Source organism: Equus caballus, chromosome 12 (genome assembly GCF_041296265.1).
Source record: "Equus caballus isolate H_3958 breed thoroughbred chromosome 12, TB-T2T, whole genome shotgun sequence".
Taxonomy (NCBI): Eukaryota; Metazoa; Chordata; class Mammalia; order Perissodactyla; family Equidae; genus Equus; species Equus caballus.
Window position 1 is genome coordinate 29,490,317 of NC_091695.1, and position 17,604 is coordinate 29,507,920.

Consider the following 17,604-nt stretch of genomic DNA (forward strand, 5'->3'; position numbering starts at 1 on the left):
TCTAGGATTCAAACCCAGGTACCCTAAGTGAAGGGCACTGAACGTAACCGCTAGGCCTCTAGGGCTCGCCCCCGAAGGAGATTTTAAAAGACATGTACTCCAGCATCCTCATTTGGTGTATGAAGCCTCATGATTCAGGGACTTCTTCAAGCACTGATTAACATCAGAGCCATGTGTGAGGAGAATTTTCGTTTCACCATATCGAGAGATAGCAGTTTTCACCAGTTTTGTCTATTTCTGATTCTCATATATTTGTGAATTCTAGGAAGTTAAAACATGAAATTAAGACATTTCAGAGGATAATGTACTCATAATGCCAATTTACTGTCTTTTGTCCCCAAAGAGAATGAGAATGTTTATTGAAGGGAATTGTTCATTTAAGTTTAGTAATCATGCGTGGAAGACAGATTAACTCAACATGATGATTTAAGTTGTATATTTAGTCAGCTGCATGACTGGAAAAAGACGAAGAATACTTGTTTTTGTTTTTTGAGAATGAAATAATTTCCATCTGTCATCTTTTTGTCAGTAGATGACACTAACCATGTCCATGGAAAGGAATAGAAATGAGACTTCTGTGTCCACGTTTGTTCTCCTGGGACTTTCAGATGAAAAAGAGGTGCAGCGTGTACTATTCCCAGTCTTTCTAGGGATCTACCTTATGACTCTAATCTGGAACCTGGGTCTTATCATCGTAATCAGGATGAACTCCCACCTGCACACGCCTATGTACTTTTTTCTCAGTTTCCTATCATTTTTAGACATCTGTTATTCTTCTTCAAATAGCCCAAGAATGCTTTCAGACTTCTTAAAAGATGAAAAAAACATTTCCTTCATTGCCTGTGCCACCCAGTATTTTATTGGGTGCTGGATGGGTCAGGCTGAATGCTGCATCTTGGCCACCATGGCCTATGACAGATTTGTTGGTATCGGTAGGCCTCTGCAGTACTCGAGCATCATGGCTCCTGGCCTCTGTCATAAGTTGATTGCTGGGGCCTATGGGAGTGGTTTCCTTGGTAGCTTAGTTCAAACAGTTTCTTGCTTTCGTCTCTACTACTGTGGGCCCAATATCATTCCAAATTTCTACTGTGATGTAACCCAGATTATTTCTTTGTCTTGTTCTGATTCCTACATCAGCCAAATGATTCTGTCTCTCGAATCTATTCTTGTTGGGTTTGGTTCCTTCTTGGTAATCATCTTATCTCATGCAATCACTGTAGCTTCCATCCTGAAACTATCTTCCATCAAAGGTAGTGCCAAGGTCTTCAATACCTGTGCCTCCCACCTAGTAGTTGTGACAATCTTCTATAGCACAAGCCTCTTTATGTACCTGCATCCTAACTCTAGCCACTCCAAGAAGCAAAACAAGGTGCTGTCAGTGTTCTATGTTATCCTAATCCCCATGTTAAACCCCGTTATCTATAGTTTCAGGAACAAGGAGATCAAAGAGGCCCTCAAGAGGATGACAAAGAGAGTAACACATTTATCTCCATAAAAACAATATTTGGGCAGGTGTTATTTCCCCTATAAGGAAAATAGAGATAAGAACATGTAAGAACTTTTTGTAGGTCATACAACAGCTAGATAGAGAGAAGTGAAAAACTCACCTCTTGATTCCTGGTGCCATCATATTTAGCTCACACTACCAAGCGATCAGTTTGAGGCAGTGTTATGAACATTGAATCTAGTTTAAAAGGTTTGTTCCCAGGATTATACCCATGTAGGTAAACCCCATATTTTGAGAACAGAGGTTCTGATAGACATTATATGCAGAGATAGACAAGAACCTAGGAATCCACACAGTCTTTCTCCTATGATTTTTAAAATGTCTTTTATTCATTTTCAACTGTTAAGCTTTTATATGTATTTCAATAAAATAAAATAATGTATAAAATCAAGTTGTGAAACTTAAAAATTATTTTAAAGTGAGTACTTTTAATCTCCACCTCAAAGAGGGAGAGAGAGTGAGTATGAGAGGGAGGGACACAGAAAGAGAAAGATAGAAAGACTGAAGGAAAGACAGAGAAAGATAAAATATGACAGGAGAGGAGAAGAAGAAAGATTGATCTGGCTTTATTCCCAAATAAGCTTGTTCCTTCCATCTTACTCATTGAGCCTCCTTGTGAAGCGAATTTTGAAAAAGGTATGGGTGAAAGGAATGGTAGAAAGAAGGGGCACAATAAGGTCAAGAGTTAGAGAGATTCTCAGAGGCTAGAAAGAAGTCAAAGTCATCAACTTCTGGTCATAGTTGGCCTGTAGCCTGCTCTATGGTAGCTTACCAGAGACCATGCAAGACCTCAGAAATGCAGGCTGTCATGGTGTGTCTAGGGAGACAGGATCTGAGTCCCAGAGATCTGAGTCTCCCAAATATTCCTGGACCTTAAGTTTGACCAGGGAGCAGCAAAGCCAGTTTACTTGGGGGTATGATGTAGACTCGAGTCCAACTAAGAGAATTTAAAGAACATTTAAATGGACATATACTTTTAGAGGAGAATTTTTTTACTTTTTACTTTTTTAAAGATTGGAACCTAAGCTAACAACTGTTGCCAATCTATATTTTATTCTTTCTGCTTTTTTCCCCAAATCCCCCCAGTACATAGTTGTATATTTCAGTTGTGGGTCCTTCCAGTTGTGGCACATGGGACGCCACCTCAACGTGGCCTGATGAGTGGTGCCACGTCCATGCCCAGGATCCAAACCAGCAAAAGCCTGGGCTGCCACATCGGAGTGCACAAACTTAACCACTCGGCCAGAGGGCTGGCCCCTAGAGGAGAATTTAAATAGTAAGCTTCACATATATTACATTAGTATTTATACAATACTCTACACTTCATATAGTTAAATTGCATGGATGTGATTTTTTTCTATTACCATATGAAGTTGGCAGTTGAGAAATTATCCACATTTTACAGATAGAAGCTTTGAGCATATTGAGGTCTTCCATGTTCTTCCCAGAGTAGCCACAATTCATCTTAAGTCTCACAAAATTTAATTTGTGGAGCATAGATGCTTCTTATTGACCAGAAACATGCTCTCCATGGTTTGAATGGGTGCCCTAATTCTATACTTTTGGTGTTATATTTTTAAAAACATCTTAAGAATCTGTTCAATTTAAAAGATTAATCTATTACAGTTCTTACTTGTGGGAATATCTGACTACTAACCTATTAGGAAGAGTTAAATTAAATAATTAACTCATTGCCCCACCCACCACTCTCTCTCTAGAATTAATATTAACTGAAATAGAGCAAACCAAGAATGAGACCTTCCTAAAACATCTCTGTTTCCCTAGTAATGGCAGGGTAGATGATCTCCACCAAAAAAAAAAAAAAAAAAGACAAGAAACGTTTGTGAGAATGATCTTAAACAGATATTTTTTAATGAAGGATTAGTAATGCAGCATAATATGTTGTAAAGAACTCCAATTCAGAACACACAAATTAAACCTGCTATTAATGGGAGGCATGCTGTGTACCTCACAGGCTAAGTGCTTTATGAGCATTATCTGATTTGATTCTATGAAAAACTGCTGTATGAAGTAGCTACTATTATTAGCCCCATTTAATAGGTGATATATACTTAGGCTTGGAGAGGTTAATTTGCTCAAGGTCACACAACCAATAAATGGAAAGCTGGAATTCCACCCAGATTGGCTGACACCAATGCCCATGGTATTAACCACAATAAGTCATGGCTCTATCATGAATTAGTTTTATTGTATTCCTTTTTGCTGTGATTTCCTCACTTATGCATAGTAAATCACGCCATGTATGCCTCATAGGACTGCTGAGATGATTGATTCAGGTTAGGTATTTGAGAAAGTGCATGTATGTATTTGTCTAAAATGAAAGTGCTTTGTAAAAGTGTCCACATATCTAATTTACTGTTGTCAGGTTATATTACCAGCCAGCTGTGTCATCTTGGGCAAATCTCTTAGATCCACTGGCTTCTAGTCCCCACCTGGAAATTAATGGTATTGAAACAGATGATCACTAGGTCCTTTCCACCACAAATGATTCCAAGTTCATTAAAAGAAAAGCTATAATCATGAGATCATAGTAGGACCATGAGGAAGTGTGGAATTGAATTAGAAGGGACATGGCAAAGTGGGGCATGAAAAATTAGCAGGGGAATAATTCCATGGTAAACGTGACTCCAGAGAGCAAGAGCCTGGGGAGTTTTCTCCCTCTAACTCTTTTCCCTTTTAAGTGGGAAGTGTTTCTTAAAATATTTTTTACTTTATTTTTTTAAAAAAGATTTTTTTTTTCCTTTTTCTCCCCAAAGACCCCCCCCAGTGCATATTTGTATATTTTTCGTTGTGGGTCCTTCTAGTTGTGGCATGTGGGACACTGCCTCAGCGTGGTTTGATGAGCAGTGCCATGTCCGCACCCAGGATTCGAACCAACGAAACGCTGGGCCGCCTGCAGGGGAGCGTGAGAACTTAACCACTCGGCCACGGGGCCAGCCCCTACTTTATTTTTTTTAATTGCGGCAACATTGGTTTATAACAAGTGGGAAGTGTTTTGTTTTGCTTTTTCTCTTCCTCCCTCGGTGTGGGGCCCTGCCCGTCTTCCTGTTCTGCACTCGCCTCCAAGCTCTCTGTATTGGGGTGGGCCAGACACCTGTAACAAATTGACTGCGCAGATCATGTCTTAAACACAGGATTTCATTTCCATCTCATGCAACAGGCCAGGGTGTATGTTCCCGGTCAGACAGAGGAGGAGGAGGGGATGGTAAGGAAGATCTGTTCCGTTCAGTCTCGCAGGGACCCAGGCTAGTGGGGGCTCTGCCGTCTCCAGCACATGGCTTCCAAGGTCTACCTGTCACCTTAATGTGGCTGGCTGAATAACGGCCCCCGAGAATGTCCATTCGGCAATCATCAGAACACGTGAATATTACCTTATATGGAAAAAGGGACTCTGGAGATTCTCCTGGATTATCCGGTTGGGTCCTGAGTGTGATCACAAGGTCCCCACAACAGGGAGGCAGTGAGAGATTCCACCACAGAGAGGAAGTAGATGTGACAACACAAGCCTGAGTCTCAGTGACTCGAGCAAGAGGCCCCGAGGCACGGAATGCAGGTACAGGTGGCCTTCAGAAGCTGGAAGGGGCAGCAGGCTCTTCCTTGGGGTCCCTCTTTGGCCTTGACTTTGGCCCAACGAAACTGATTTCAGACTTCCGGCCTCCAGAACTGTAAGTATCTGCATTTTTTCAGCCACAACCTTGGTTGTAATTTGTCTCAGCAGCAACGGGCACGGATCCATCTTTGCCGTCATCCCAACCTATGGTAAGGGGGAAGCCGTGCGGGCGTTTTTACGGGCCAGAAAGCGGTGCATATCCTCCTCTCTGATGTTCCATTGTGAGATCCTGGCTATGTGGCCGCACCCGTCACCTAGAGAAGCTGGAAGATGTGGAGCTGGGCAGCCAGAGGCCCAGTGAGTCCAGAAGGAGGGCAGGGGATCCACTCTCTGCCACACCGAGTTATCCCGCCCTGCGTGGTGGTGTGGATGCCACAGCGGCTGGCCCGCTGGGGTCCTGTGTGGGCTGGGCAGGTTGTCCTCACTGCATTTGCCTTTTCGGCTCCTTGGACCAGGGTGGGCGCCCCGGGCCCAGCAGGCCTACAGCCTCAGCTCCCCACGTCACATTTCTATTCACTTCCGGTCCACAGAGACATTCAACTTGTTTTTGAGCACGGCTAAACCTTTTCGCTTTCCAAATTTGACGTTGTATCTGTCATGCTACTTGGCCAGCCAGTCTCTGCCACACACTCTCCTGACACGGTGTGTCAAAGGGGAGACGGGCGCCGCCTTTTGCCTTTTCGCCGGATGTGACTCTGAAGCAGTCTGTTCTCCATAGAGAGGCTGGATGGATCTGGGTGTCAGAAACGGCTCACGCCACCCTCCCGCTGAAAGCCCCAGTGAGCTCTGGCTGTCCTCATCTGGGAAACGGAAGCAACAATACCCACCTCACAGAGAGAAAGTAATGAGTGGCTGCTTGAGGGGGCGGGGGGTGGGGGAGCGGGGCACAGGGGTTGACTGCTAACAAGGTGGGCTTCTTTGGGGGGGGATGAAAATGTTCTAAAATTAGGTCGTGGTGATGGTTACACCACCCTGTGACTATATTAAAAACCACAGAATTGTACACGAGTGTATTATATCTTATGCAAATTACATCTCAATAAGATGCTCTTAAAAATAATTTTCAACTCATAAAGCTGTTTCCAGGGAAAAATGAACCATCCTGTATTAAAAGGATTACCTTGTATCCACAATCGCTATGTGGCCAGCTGGTCTGGGCCACACACTCTCCTGAGGGGCAGAAGCCACGTGGCCCGCAGGCTGCCTCCCCAGTGTTAGTTCCCCTCCTTCCAGTTCTGACTTCCTCATTAAGCCTACAAACCCCTCATTCTTCCCACTCAGTCAAGAAACCGCCTTCTGGGGGCCGGCCCGGTGGCGCAGCAGTTAAGTTCGCACGTTCTGCTTCGGAGGCCTGGGGTTTGCTGGTTCGGATCCCGGGTGCGGACATGGCACCGCTTGGCATGCCATGCTGTGGCAAGCATCCCACATATAAAGTAGAGGAAGACGGGCACGGATGTGAGCTCAGGGCCAGTCTTCCTCAGCAAAAAGAGGAGGATTTGTGGCAGATGTTAGCTCAGGGCTAATCTTTCTCAAAAAAGAGAAAAGAAACCTCCTTCTGGAGCCTTCGCTCCGTACATTGACTCTGCGTGTAGGAACAGACTGTTTCCACGCGTGCTTTGCAGGCTCGCACCCCGGCGGAGCTCGGCCCGCGCTGCCCGCGCACGCGCGCGAGGGAGGCGGCCGGGCGAGGGGCGCGACGTGCCGGGGAGGGGCGGGGCCTCGTCGGGACCCGGATGAGGCCCCGCCCCCACCCGAGGAACCGGAAGTGGAGCAGGGCGCCTGGGAGCGGCGGGCGCGGAGCGGCAGGGGCCGGGGCCGGGGCCGGAGCCGGAGTCGGAGTCGAGTGGGTCCGGACGGAGCCAGGCGGCGGTGAGCGAGCGCGGCTTCCGCCGGGCGGGGCGGGCCGGCCCCTCCGCGGCGCTCCTGGGGCGCCCCCGGGCCCCGAAAAGGGAAGGAAGCGGCGGCCGCAGCGGTCTAGCCGCTCTTCCGCTCGCGGTTTCGGGTCGGCCGCGGGGGGAGCGCGGGCGAGGCTTCCCCAGGCGGGGGAGCCGGGGCCGGGGGCCGAGGGGTGGGGGCCGGGGGGCCGCGGGGTGAGGGGCGGGGCGCCGAGCGGTGGGGAGGGCCTGGTGTCGGGGAGGAAGGGGCAGTTCTGAGGTTTAGGGGTCCGAAGGAGAGGGGCCGGGGCTGCAGGGAGGAAGGGGAGGAGAGGGCCAGACGGGGAGGGGGTCTGGGGTCTGAGAGGGTGCCCGGGACCCGGGGGCTAGGAGAAGAGAGAGCGGAGGGGCCGAGGGTCGGAGGGGGGCGAGGTGCGAGAGAGGCCATGCTGGGAGGGGGTGTGATCCGGGGGGAGGGGCTCAGGGCCCGGGGGTTTAGGGGAGGGGCGTGGAGGGCCGAGGGGAAGGGGCTGGGGTCCAAGCGGGGCGAGGTAGGAGAGGGGCCCTGCGGGGAGGGGTCCGGGATCGGGGGCGACGGGATCAGGGCCCTGGGGTTTAGGGGAAGGGGATGGAGGGCCGACGGGGAGGGGTTTGGGTCCATGCGGGGCGAGGTAGGAGTGGGGCCCTGCGGGGAAGGACCGAGAGGGGCCGGGGTCTCCCTGGCGCCCGGGCGGGGCCGTCGCAGCCGCGGCTCCTGCGGCCCGGCCCGCACCTACAGGGAGGTTTAGCAATCAGGTCACTGGAAATGCAGCGACACGCGCAGCTGCAGACGGCCGAGAGGCTCTAAATTTGGAGCCATCCCTCTTCTGGCTGTGTTGGAAATCAGCAGAAAGGTGCTTCTGGGTTTTTGGTTCCGCTGTTGGAATCGCCTGAGTGTGGCACCAGGAACTCGATCTCCGCGGGCGGCCTCCCTGGAGCGGGTGCGGGGCTTCCTCCGCCCGCGGTCTGTGGACGTGTCGGGCCTGGGGGCGGGGGTGGGATGGGGGGGGTTCCGTTTCCCTCTGATCGCAGCGCTGGCGGCATCCCCACTGAGTGCGCCCTCCCCGGGCGCTCCGCTTGGCGCGGGGCTGCCTGGGCCCCGCGGCGCTCTGCCTGGCTAATCCCCCAGGCCCTGACCGCGGGATTCAGCCGGGCGCCGGCTGGCGGCTGGCGAGGGCTGAGATCCCAGGGCTGTGGGTCGGTGGGCCCCCCTGCCCGTGGCTGAGCGCGGCTGAGCCCCTGGCGCAGTCCTGACTCTCCTCTGGTTGGAAAAGTGCTCCCAGATGCTCAGGGAGCCGGGCAGAGTCCTAGAGGCAACTTTCAGACCCGCTGGAAGAAGGAGCCAAAGGGATGCAGAGTTGGTTTTGATCCTCTGCCCCCCAGGAACTGGAAGTTACCCCCACCCCGTTCCCGCCCCACAGCTGACTTGTAGTGGAAGCATCTTGTTAGACTTATTCTTGAAACACTTTTGAGTGTATGTAAGTGGTGATTCAGACCTTTGCTCGCTGCCGTGCAGTCGGTGCTCAGAAAGTGTCTGAACGGTGAACTTCCGAGGTGGGAACGCAGTTCACGTCTGCCATCAGGAACGAAGTGCCCCTAACAGGTGAAAGGGACGCTGTAGACTGAGTCGAGCGTCACGCGTGGGTGATAGTGGGTGGCTCGTGTGTTTTAGAATGTGTGCTTGATCTCTTGCTGAGTCACACCGCGAGTCGTTTCTGTTCTGGTTCAACCAAGCGCCGGGTTAGCTCCTATCTGCTCCCATGCCGACTGCTGCGTGTCTCCACAGACTACTCCAGCGGCTTCGGCGGCAAGTATGGCGTGCAGGCCGACCGGGTGGACAAGAGCGCCGTGGGCTTCGACTACCAGGGCAAGACGGAGAAGCACGAGTCGCAGAAAGGTCCGCCCGGGCGGCGCCCCGCAGCCGGTCCACCGCGTGGCCTGCCCCCTCGCCGCTGCTTCCCACACGCTTACAGACATGCGCACTGGGGCGTTTCCCCTGTGTACGGCGGGTCACGTTATAGTTACACGGTTTTTTAACTCAAACGTTTGGCCGTTGTTGTTCCGTTCAGGTCAGCGTAGGGGTCTGTCGCGTTTTTGGTGACTGCTCAGTCCTTGTGGTGGGAAGATCCCATAGTCTACGTAACCATTCCTCTGTGGAATGTACAAGTTAGGTTGTTTTCAATTTTCGATGTTAAAAGTCGACTGCATGAGTATTCTTCTCCCTGTGTCTTATGTACGTAAGTGGTTATTCAAGAGTAAATTCCTAGAAATATAATTGGGTCAGAGAACACTGAATTAAAATTTCGATAGATTGCCAGATTGTCCTCAGAAGCCGTGCTGGCTTCCTTTGCTGTGGCGGCCTCGCGGGTCACTTACTGCCGTCACCCAGCGAGGGCTGTAGGTGGAGGGCGTTAGATTCAGTCCCTCCTGCAGAGGCCACAAACGGTTGGTTCTCCTCATTGTTTTGTTTGGCCTGTACATTTAGATTTTTTAAAATGATTGCCAACATATAAAAACTGAGAGCTCACATATTTAAAAAAAATCCCAGGATTCTTTAAAGAACAAAACCAAAACCCAGCACTGGAAACCCCACTGGCTTGGCGTTTCTGCGAGGAGCTGGCCGTGGGCCAGCCCAGTGTCCCTTTGCCGCAGGCGTCACTTCCGTTACAGCAGGTGGCCTGCGGCACGGGGTCGCTGTCACTGCCTTCTCTCCCTCCCTCCTTGGAGCAGACCTGTGCTCCTCTGCCCCACGCGCACCCAGTACCTCAGGACCTGCTGCTGGATGCCTTGCAGTCTGCACTGACTTTCTCCCCAAGAGGCCTCTGGGGCAGAGGAAATGCCACTCTGGGAGGTCGGGGGCACAGCCCCAAGTGCCTGGGCAGGCAGGCTCCTCGGCAGCCCCAGGCCTTTGCGGAAGGGGTTTGCTCCGCGCGCTCGTGCGTTGACGTGCCCACGATGGACTCCTCCTTTAGTGCAGAGGGAACCATTCCACTGGCGTTTCTGGAGGGCGTGTGTTTCTGGAGGGCGTTCCAGGTTTATCCTGTCTTTGCAGGCACCCCTGCATGCCTCTCCTTGTGCTGGTCCATGAAGCAGAGGGACCCATTAAAAGCCGGCTGCTCGGCTCGTGCTGATCCAGAAGCTTTGTAATAAACTGTTACTCCATGCTGTCTTTTGGAATGAAGGAAAGATGCTGCAGTTATAAATCTGCTGTCTTTATAGGACTCTTCCTAGTCCTGTTATTACATATGAGCAAGACTTTTAGATATTTTCTGTATCAGTGATCTTATAGTGAGCCTAAAAGATTTTTGGTTTATATTTTTTTTAATTGAGTGTTAAAAGTACTTTCTTGAAGCCTGCTGGAATCCACAGCTTGCTCGCTGGTTGTGTTGCTGGCCTGTAAACTGCTTTCCTTGTTTTTAGATTACTCCGAAGGCTTCGGTGGCAAGTACGGTATCGACAAGGACAAGGTGGATAAAAGTGCCGTCGGCTTTGAGTATCAAGGCAAAACGGAGAAGCACGAGTCCCAGACAGGTGCCTGCATCTTACCAGCTCTCCAGCCGGTGACCGTTAACGGGATGGGTGGTAACCAGAGCAGCAGGCAGAGACGGAGCGTAACCAGCAGCCCTTAATACGGACATCTCTCAGTTAAGCAGCCAGCTTTAAAACAGCAAAGCAGAAACACAGCTGTTACATGAGAGATCGACTCTTGCCAGTTGTTTTGGCTCTGACACCCCAGCAGTGCCGCTTGTGCTAATAGTGTCGCGTGTGTAAGTGGTGGGACTGTGGGGCTCCGGTTGCTGCTTAAGCTGCATCGCTTGGCGCTGCTTCTGTGGGGTCCCGTCTGCGTTTATTCGGAACGCTGGGATTACAGATGGGGTCAGTTTCCAGACGCTGTATGAGGAGGGCCTCTTGATGAGTGTTACCTAAAGTTTTACCGAAGATCTGAGAGAGAAGGGATGAATTGAGCGAATTGTGTGTATTGACGTGCGTTGAAAAACATGTTTTCTCTCTGTTGCCCGGGCTATCCGTTAATACCAGTTTGTGTCCTTTTTCTAATCCATTAGACTACGTGAAAGGGTTTGGAGGAAAATTTGGTGTGCAGACAGACAGACAAGACAAATGTGCTCTTGGCCGGGATCACCAGGAGAAATTGCAGCTGCACGAATCCCAAAAAGGTACCTTCATTTTGAATCTCCTACTTGGGATCGTTTCCCGAGTTTATTTCCCTTCCCAGGTCCGTCACTGTGCCGTGTTTTTGCCGTGTCTCTGTAGCAGTGGTGTTGTGTCTTCAGTGTGGGAGGTAGTCGTAGCCCTCCCGTGATTTGAGACAGCCCTTCAGCTAGAGGAGTGAGGAACCCCCGTCCCCTCCCACGGGAGGGCTCCCGCGAGAAGGCCCCATGTCACTGGGCTTCTGGAGCGCCGGTCACTGCCTGCAGCAGCTCTGGGAATGCTGTTTTCTGCCCTCAGCGGGCGGCCAGAGGGCCGACAGCGATCCAGTCCATGAATTGGTGCTGATAAAGCGTGCTGTAGGCTGTGGAAGGGGATGCCTCCTCTCTGCCCGGGAGTGTGTGCTTTCCACGACAGAACCATGTCCCTGGGAAAGTAGCACGTGGGGACGGGAGACCTCTGAGTGAGCCCCAGACTCACCCCGTCCTTTCAGCCAGCACAGATGGAGGTGGGGCTGGTACGCGTTGCCGTGCAGTAACCTCGTGTATAACGTGTCTCTTTCTTCACATGCGCAGAGATGCGTTCTCTTGTCTGCAGCGTGGGTAGGACCTAGAAAGAAACCTCAAAGCATGGAGTGGCTTTCCCGAATTACTTGAAATACAGTTCCTAACCCGGTCTCTGATCTTGGCTGGAGTGTTAAGAGTTTGAGTTTGCCCTCTAACCTTTGAGCCCAGTTTTGACTGTTGCTGAGCCTGCGAGCTGGCTCTGCAGCCCCTGAGCCTGGCAGAGCTTTTCCTTTCTCTAAACGATGTACTTGATTCTTGCCCATGCTCCCACGATTCTAACCGAACTGTGTTTCCTCTCTCGGTTTTCTTCACTGTTGTGGGATTTCCAGGTTATAAGACTGGTTTCGGAGGCAGATTTGGTGTTCAGCCCGAGAGGCAGGACTCCTGTGCTGTGGGGTTTGATTACAAGGAGAGGCTGGCCAAGCACGAGTCCCAGCAAGGCACCGTTGCTCACCACCCCCCGCCCCCGCCTCCCCTCCAGTGCGGCCACTTCTAGCACAGACTTCCAGCCTCAGCCTTGCCAGCACCCTCTGTGCCCTCAAGGGGCACTCGGGCGTTGAAACCCAGGTGTATGCTGGAGCCATGGTCGCCTGCACTCCTCCCACCCCCATTCACTTGTTCCCTGGCACCATGGGGTTTGTGCTTGGCAAGACATGGCCGTAGTTTGCAGGGTGTGTTGCCCTAAACCCATAACGTGGCTCCATCCTGGAGCGGGGTGTCCCTGGTCTCCCAGCAGCCTTCTGCTGGAGCTCTTGCTGTTGACCGTGACTTACCTACTGAGTAAGCCACCTGACTGCCTCTGAGACGGGGAGAACCATGTTTAGTTCAGCCAGAGGCGTGGGTCACCGGGGGGCAGGGGCAGGGGCAGCCGTGTTCTGTGTGGTCTCTGTTTCATCGTGGTGGTGTTTTTTTGACCAGGAGTGGGAGGTGTTTTTCGTTTGTTTTGGTTTTTTTGACGACACCACCTACGTATAACTTCCCCACACAGAGCTAAACGGTATGTACAGGAAGCTAAGAAGACACAGGAAATTTCTAGGTGTATCTGTTGGGAGTCCACACGGTGAACACATTTCTCCTTAGAGCAGTTATTTAATTGCTGTCCAAATTCGGACTTAGCCGTTAGAACCTGGACACACGAGCGGAAGACAAGGACGGTCCTCCTTGCCAGGGCAGAGCGTAGGCTCCGTCCCCTGGTTGGGAACACACGGCCGTGTTCAGGCGAGGGACGGCGGACGCAGCTGATCCGGTGCTGATCCGGCAGCCTGCGCGGAGATGGCCTTGGCTCTGCGTGGCCTTAAGGCCGTGTGACGGTGTGACTGTCACGGAGATCTGTGTTGCTACGTCCTAAGAGTTGGCTGGTAGAATTTCCCCATGGAATTTTTTTTTTTCTTTTAAAAAGCAAGAAAACAGCTGCCTCGAGCCTCTGCCTAGTCCTAGTAGGGAGGGAGCGGTGCCAGGTGGAGGACTGTGCTGTTGGAGTGGCACGCTGCCCCGCGCCTGTGCTGGGCCCTCGGCTCACTGCCTGCCAGCCCACACGGCACCCTCTGTCCCTCAGGAGAGCGCGGGGCGCATGCGCACACCCCTTTTCTGCTTCTCCCCCGCCTGTGTGCTGAACACCACGGGTAGAAACCAACTCAGCTTGCAAGTGAGGACCGCGTGGGGTGCGGTTCTGGTCTCTTTCTGCTCGGGGTGCGTCTTCTTGGGCTGTTTCTGGATCTGTTTGCATGCCTCTGCCCCGGGCACCTCGCTGGTCCTCAGCCTAAGTGTAAGTGTTGTGTTGTGCCACTTTGCAGACTATTCCAAAGGATTCGGCGGAAAGTACGGGGTCCAGAAGGACCGGATGGACAAGGTAAGGATTCCAGATCCAGGCCTGAGTGTCTTCTGCTGCCGTGTTCGGGAATTTAGGAGGTCCGGGAATTCGTGGAGCTCTTGGTGTGTCAGCGCACGGCTCCGTGGATGGTCTGGGGTGGGGTGTGGCTCAGGTTTTCAGAAGCACGAACGTTTAAGTCGGGCACGTGTCATCACTGATGGTGCCGATTGCTGACCTGTATGCCAGGCCTCGTCTACCGGTCACGGACATCCTCTCCGGTACCCCACATGGTCGTGCTGTGGGGGAGAGACTGTCCCTGTCCCCTTTTGCATTTGGGGGTCCCTGGCCAGGCAGGCTCAGTGCTTGGCCACAGCATAGCAGCAAGTGGCGGGGCCACCTTTGGAAGCCAGGCATTAGGCTCTGGGGCCAACACGAGACCCTTGAGGACGTGTGGCTGTTTGAATCCAAAGTAGTTAGCGGTAAACCGGCTGGAAATTGAGCTCCTTGGTCACACTGTCCATGTCAGGAGCTCAGTAGGCACGCGTGGCGGCGGCGGCTCTGGGAGCGCGTGGGTCTAGAACATCTGTATCATGGTTCATGGTGGAAGGTCCACGGGACAGGGACCGTCTAGAGGCAGGTCCTGCCCACAGCACCGCCTCCCACGGGTGTCCCGGGGAACACGCTTGTTTCTCACTGGGGACTTTGTCACACGGTGTCGGATCTCTGAGAGTCAGTCTTAAGTGTATCAGACGGCAGTTTTTCTAGCGTACGGTCCAGCCATAGCAGAGTCTACACTTAGAGCAGGTGTGGAGTTGTCCACACGAGGACACGTGTGGCTTGTATCTCCTGAGCAAAGACGGAGGCCGTCCTGCCTGGTCCTGTGCCCGGCCTGTGGTCAAGGAGAGCAGGGCCAGTCCTCACGGAGTTCTGCTGCTGTCAGGCTCACAGCTGACCACACAGAGGCCGTCACCCAGGGGCTCCACCACGTGACCACGCATGGGCCCTGGGAGCATGTGGCAGGCCCAGGGCTCAGGCTGAGGGGCCAGAAGGGTCCTGGGGAAGTGAGAGGCTGGGCTCAGCTTTGACGGGTGGAGCATGCCGGGAAGATGGGCCAGGAGCCTGGAGAGCAGGGGCATAGCGTGTGTGCGGGGGTGGGGGTGACGCCGCAAAGACTGTTAGGGTCTCACTGCAGAGGAGGGCCGAGGGGTGAGGAGCTGGGAGGGACCATCTCGGGGAGCCCTGCAGACTACGTACTTCAGGTTTCGTTCTTCATCAGATGAGTCCTGAGTGGCCCTCGAAGGGTTTGGCAGGCAAGTGACACAAACGGGATCTGTGTTGAGAAGACCCTGGTCACAGTGTGGAAGTGGATTGCGGAGAAGCAGCGAGGCTGTGGCCCTAGTTAGGAGGTGGCTTCAGCGGTGTGAGCAGGGTGCGGTGCTGGCTCGGGCAGGGGCTCGTGGCAGAGGGAGAGCGGCACTGACCTCAGCGAGGCGGGAGGTAAAGCCCCCGGCTTTAAGGGCTGGCAGGGGCAGGCAGGACTGCCCCAGGTGGGCGGTGGGCCTCTGCTGAGCTGGGGCGCCTGGGAGGAGCAGGGGTGGGTAGCTGAGTCGGCTGTGGGTGTGTCCGGGGTGGGCTACCCAGCAGGGCAGGTGGACGAGAGTGCGGCTGGACCAGAGGCAGACGGCCACTGCACAGATGTGGACGGAGCCGGGGTCAAGTCGGAGGCGAGGAGAGCCTGCAGAGTGGTGAGCGGGCCCAGGGACACACCTGGGGATGGCAGCAGTCAGGCTGGTAGAGGAGACTGGGAAGTGCACCCAGCAAGGTGGGGGGAGCCCACAGGGTCTGGTGGTGCTGGTCTGAGGGTAAACAGCTTTGGGGCAGGGGGGTCACCTGTGCCCAGCAGTGCTGCTGGTGGGGGCGACGTCTGGGCGAGCAACGTGGTAGCCCCGGGAGTCCTGGTGAGGGCATTGTTGTGGGTGTTGGGGGGCAGGTTGGGGGAAGCTGGCCTGCAGGGACCCGCACCGTGTGGGGAGGGTCAGTCGTAGAGTCGGCAAGCTTGGGCCCGCTCCGCCCACTGTGGTCCTGTGAGCTGGGCAGCGGTCAGCCGAGGGGATGGTTCTGTTTAAGATGGAAGAGACCAGAACGTGTAGGGGAGCCCAGGCCGTAGACAGGCATGTGGAGGGAGACCGTGAGGTGGTGCTGGTGGAGAATGTGGGGTCACTGAGACGCAGCCGTGGACGGTAGAGGCTGACTAGGGGGCCTGCGACCGAGGCAGCATGGTGGCTTGGCGCAGAGGTTGGGTGAGCCTGTGTCTGACGGTGACTGTGGTTCCTGTTGGTGGTGTGACGGCGTCCGTGTTGTGCGGTTGGCGGCCTGAGGCTTAGGAAGGTGAGGGAGCTGCGCGGGGTCCCAGTGAGCTGCGTGTGGAGGGATTCGGGTGTGAAGTCCCTATAGGGGATGGAAACGGGTTGAGGGGTGTCCAGCAGGTGGGACCTGGGAGAGGTCGTGACCTTGAGTTGCCAGGCTGGACCGAGGGGAGGGAGGAGCAGGCGCCGCGTAGAGGAGGGCGGTGAGAGGGAGAAGCTTCTAGTCGGCAAGCGGGTCTTGGTGATGGGGGCGTGCTGTGGAGGAGGTCGGGCGCGGTGTGGTGGGGACGCTGCAAGTGAGAATGAGAGGTTGGGGGCCGTGTTTGCTGGAAGCCCCCAGGTGACGGCAGAGAACTGGCTCTGGGCAGCGTGCTGGAGAACTGGCTGGGCTGGGCAGATGGGGGCGACAGGAGGGGCCCATGGGGAGGGTGCTGACGCCCCTACCCCTGAAGCCACAGGGCAGGCAGGAGCCTGATGGGACATCCGGAGGTGGGGGGCAGGGCAGGGAGTGAGTGTGAGAAGAGATTGTTCTGGAGAGAGGTGGCAGAGGCCCGGTCTGGTGGGCGGGTGGTCTGGGAAGGGAGAGCGCTTGGTCAGGGCAGCTGAGCGGTCGCACTCGGAGAGTGGGGCAGGGGGGCCAGGGTGGCCCGGGCGCCGGGCTCTCAGGCTGGCTGTGGCTGGGCATGGCAGACGGGTGGGCGGACAGCTGTGCTCTGGCCGAGCGGGGTGGCTGTGGAGGGAGAACGGGGCTCTGGGGGAGGGTGGGGGCCTGGCCCGTGAGTGCGGCTCCGCGCAGGGCTCAGCCTGTGCCTGGACGGGAGGGAGCTGCCACTCACAGTCACCCTCAGACAGTGCCCGCTAACTTCAGGTCCACGTCCTCGGGGCCCTGCTCCCTTGATTTGTGTCAGGAAGGCAGTGACTGTCCCACGCCCCAGGTGTGTCACTGGGAAGTGGTTGCTCACGAAGAAACTGAGGATGGCCCGTGGTTCCCAGAGCCTGTCTGCATCAGTGTCTGCGTCAGCATCAGCCTTGAAGGAGCAGCTGTCGCTCAAAGTGTCGTCTGACAGAATTGGGCCCCCGTACTCACGCTTGTGGGGGATGTGGACGGTCAGGCCAGGCGAGGCTTGCGGCACTGTGTCCTCTCCCGGGGCGAGGGCTAGTGCAGAACCCGCACCTGGTTTCTGATTGCGCAGGTGTAGATATGCTTTTGGGTTTTTTCCTGCTCTTTTTTTTTGGAGCAGTTTTAGCAAATTTGAGAGGATGGTACAGAGATTTCCCATATGCCCCCCGCCCCCACCACGCACAACCTCCGCCACCATCAGCATCCTCCGCCAGCTGGGACGTTGGGTACAGTCCGCGAGCCTGCGCTGACAGGTCGTCGTCACCAGAGTCCACGGTTGACTTTAGCGTCCACTCTTGGTGCTGGACGTTCTGTGGCTTTGCACACGTGCGTAAGGACATGTGTCCCCCTTGCACTGCCCTACAGAGTATTTTCACTACCCTAGAAATCCTCTGTGCTCCGCCTGTCCATCCCTCCTCACGCGTGTACTTTTTCTTCTCACGCTGACCCATGTCGTCACCAGCAAGTGTGTGTCGTAACCCTTTTCATGCCTCAGTTAACTTGCAGAACAGAGAAGGAGATAC

At 54.1% G+C, this 17,604-nt stretch overlaps 2 protein-coding genes, 1 long non-coding RNA gene and 1 pseudogene across 11 annotated transcripts in view; 3 read left to right on the forward strand and 1 right to left on the reverse strand.

Moving 5' to 3' along the window:
• Positions 1 to 206: 206 nt before the first annotated feature.
• Positions 207 to 1,785, forward strand: LOC138916831 (olfactory receptor 5A1-like; annotated as a pseudogene).
• A 1,562-nt stretch (positions 1,786 to 3,347) lies between these two features.
• LOC138916656 (uncharacterized) lies at positions 3,348 to 6,823 on the reverse strand. The gene is made up of 2 exons (XR_011423957.1): positions 6,259 to 6,823; positions 3,348 to 5,938 (listed from the first exon to the last, which is right to left on the reverse strand). It is a non-coding gene; the product is annotated as an uncharacterized lncRNA (long non-coding RNA).
• A 33-nt stretch (positions 6,824 to 6,856) lies between these two features.
• Positions 6,857 to 17,319, forward strand: LOC138916655 (src substrate cortactin-like). The gene is made up of 6 exons (XM_070229711.1): positions 6,857 to 7,007; positions 8,838 to 8,948; positions 10,472 to 10,582; positions 11,116 to 11,226; positions 13,578 to 13,633; positions 17,202 to 17,319. Exons 1-6 carry the CDS (start codon positions 6,872 to 6,874, stop codon positions 17,205 to 17,207), a joined length of 531 nt encoding a protein of 176 aa, XP_070085812.1. The 5' UTR covers positions 6,857 to 6,871; the 3' UTR covers positions 17,208 to 17,319.
• Positions 17,241 to 17,604, forward strand: part of LOC138916653 (liprin-alpha-1-like) — a 102,146-nt gene continuing 101,782 nt past the window's right edge. For all 9 annotated transcript variants that reach the window (XR_011423955.1, XR_011423954.1, XR_011423956.1 and 6 more), the window contains exon 1: positions 17,241 to 17,407. Coding sequence is in view for 6 of the 9 variants with exons in the window: in XM_070229697.1 (XP_070085798.1) it covers positions 17,241 to 17,407 (167 nt within the window). In the remaining 3 variants the exon portion in view is untranslated. The remainder of the gene's footprint in view (positions 17,408 to 17,604) is intronic.

What these genes read in the sequence shown, in the direction of transcription:
- LOC138916655 (XM_070229711.1), top strand. Translation starts at nt 6,872, where the DNA reads ATGAGGCCCCGCCCCCACCCGAGGAACCGGAAGTGGAGCAGGGCGCCT. An exon ending in GAAGCACGAGTCGCAGAAAG is followed by an intron (nt 8,949 to 10,471) that starts GTCCGCCCGGGC and finishes CCTTGTTTTTAG; the next exon opens with ATTACTCCGAAGGCTTCGGT. An exon ending in GCTGCACGAATCCCAAAAAG is followed by an intron (nt 11,227 to 13,577) that starts GTACCTTCATTT and finishes GCCACTTTGCAG; the next exon opens with ACTATTCCAAAGGATTCGGC.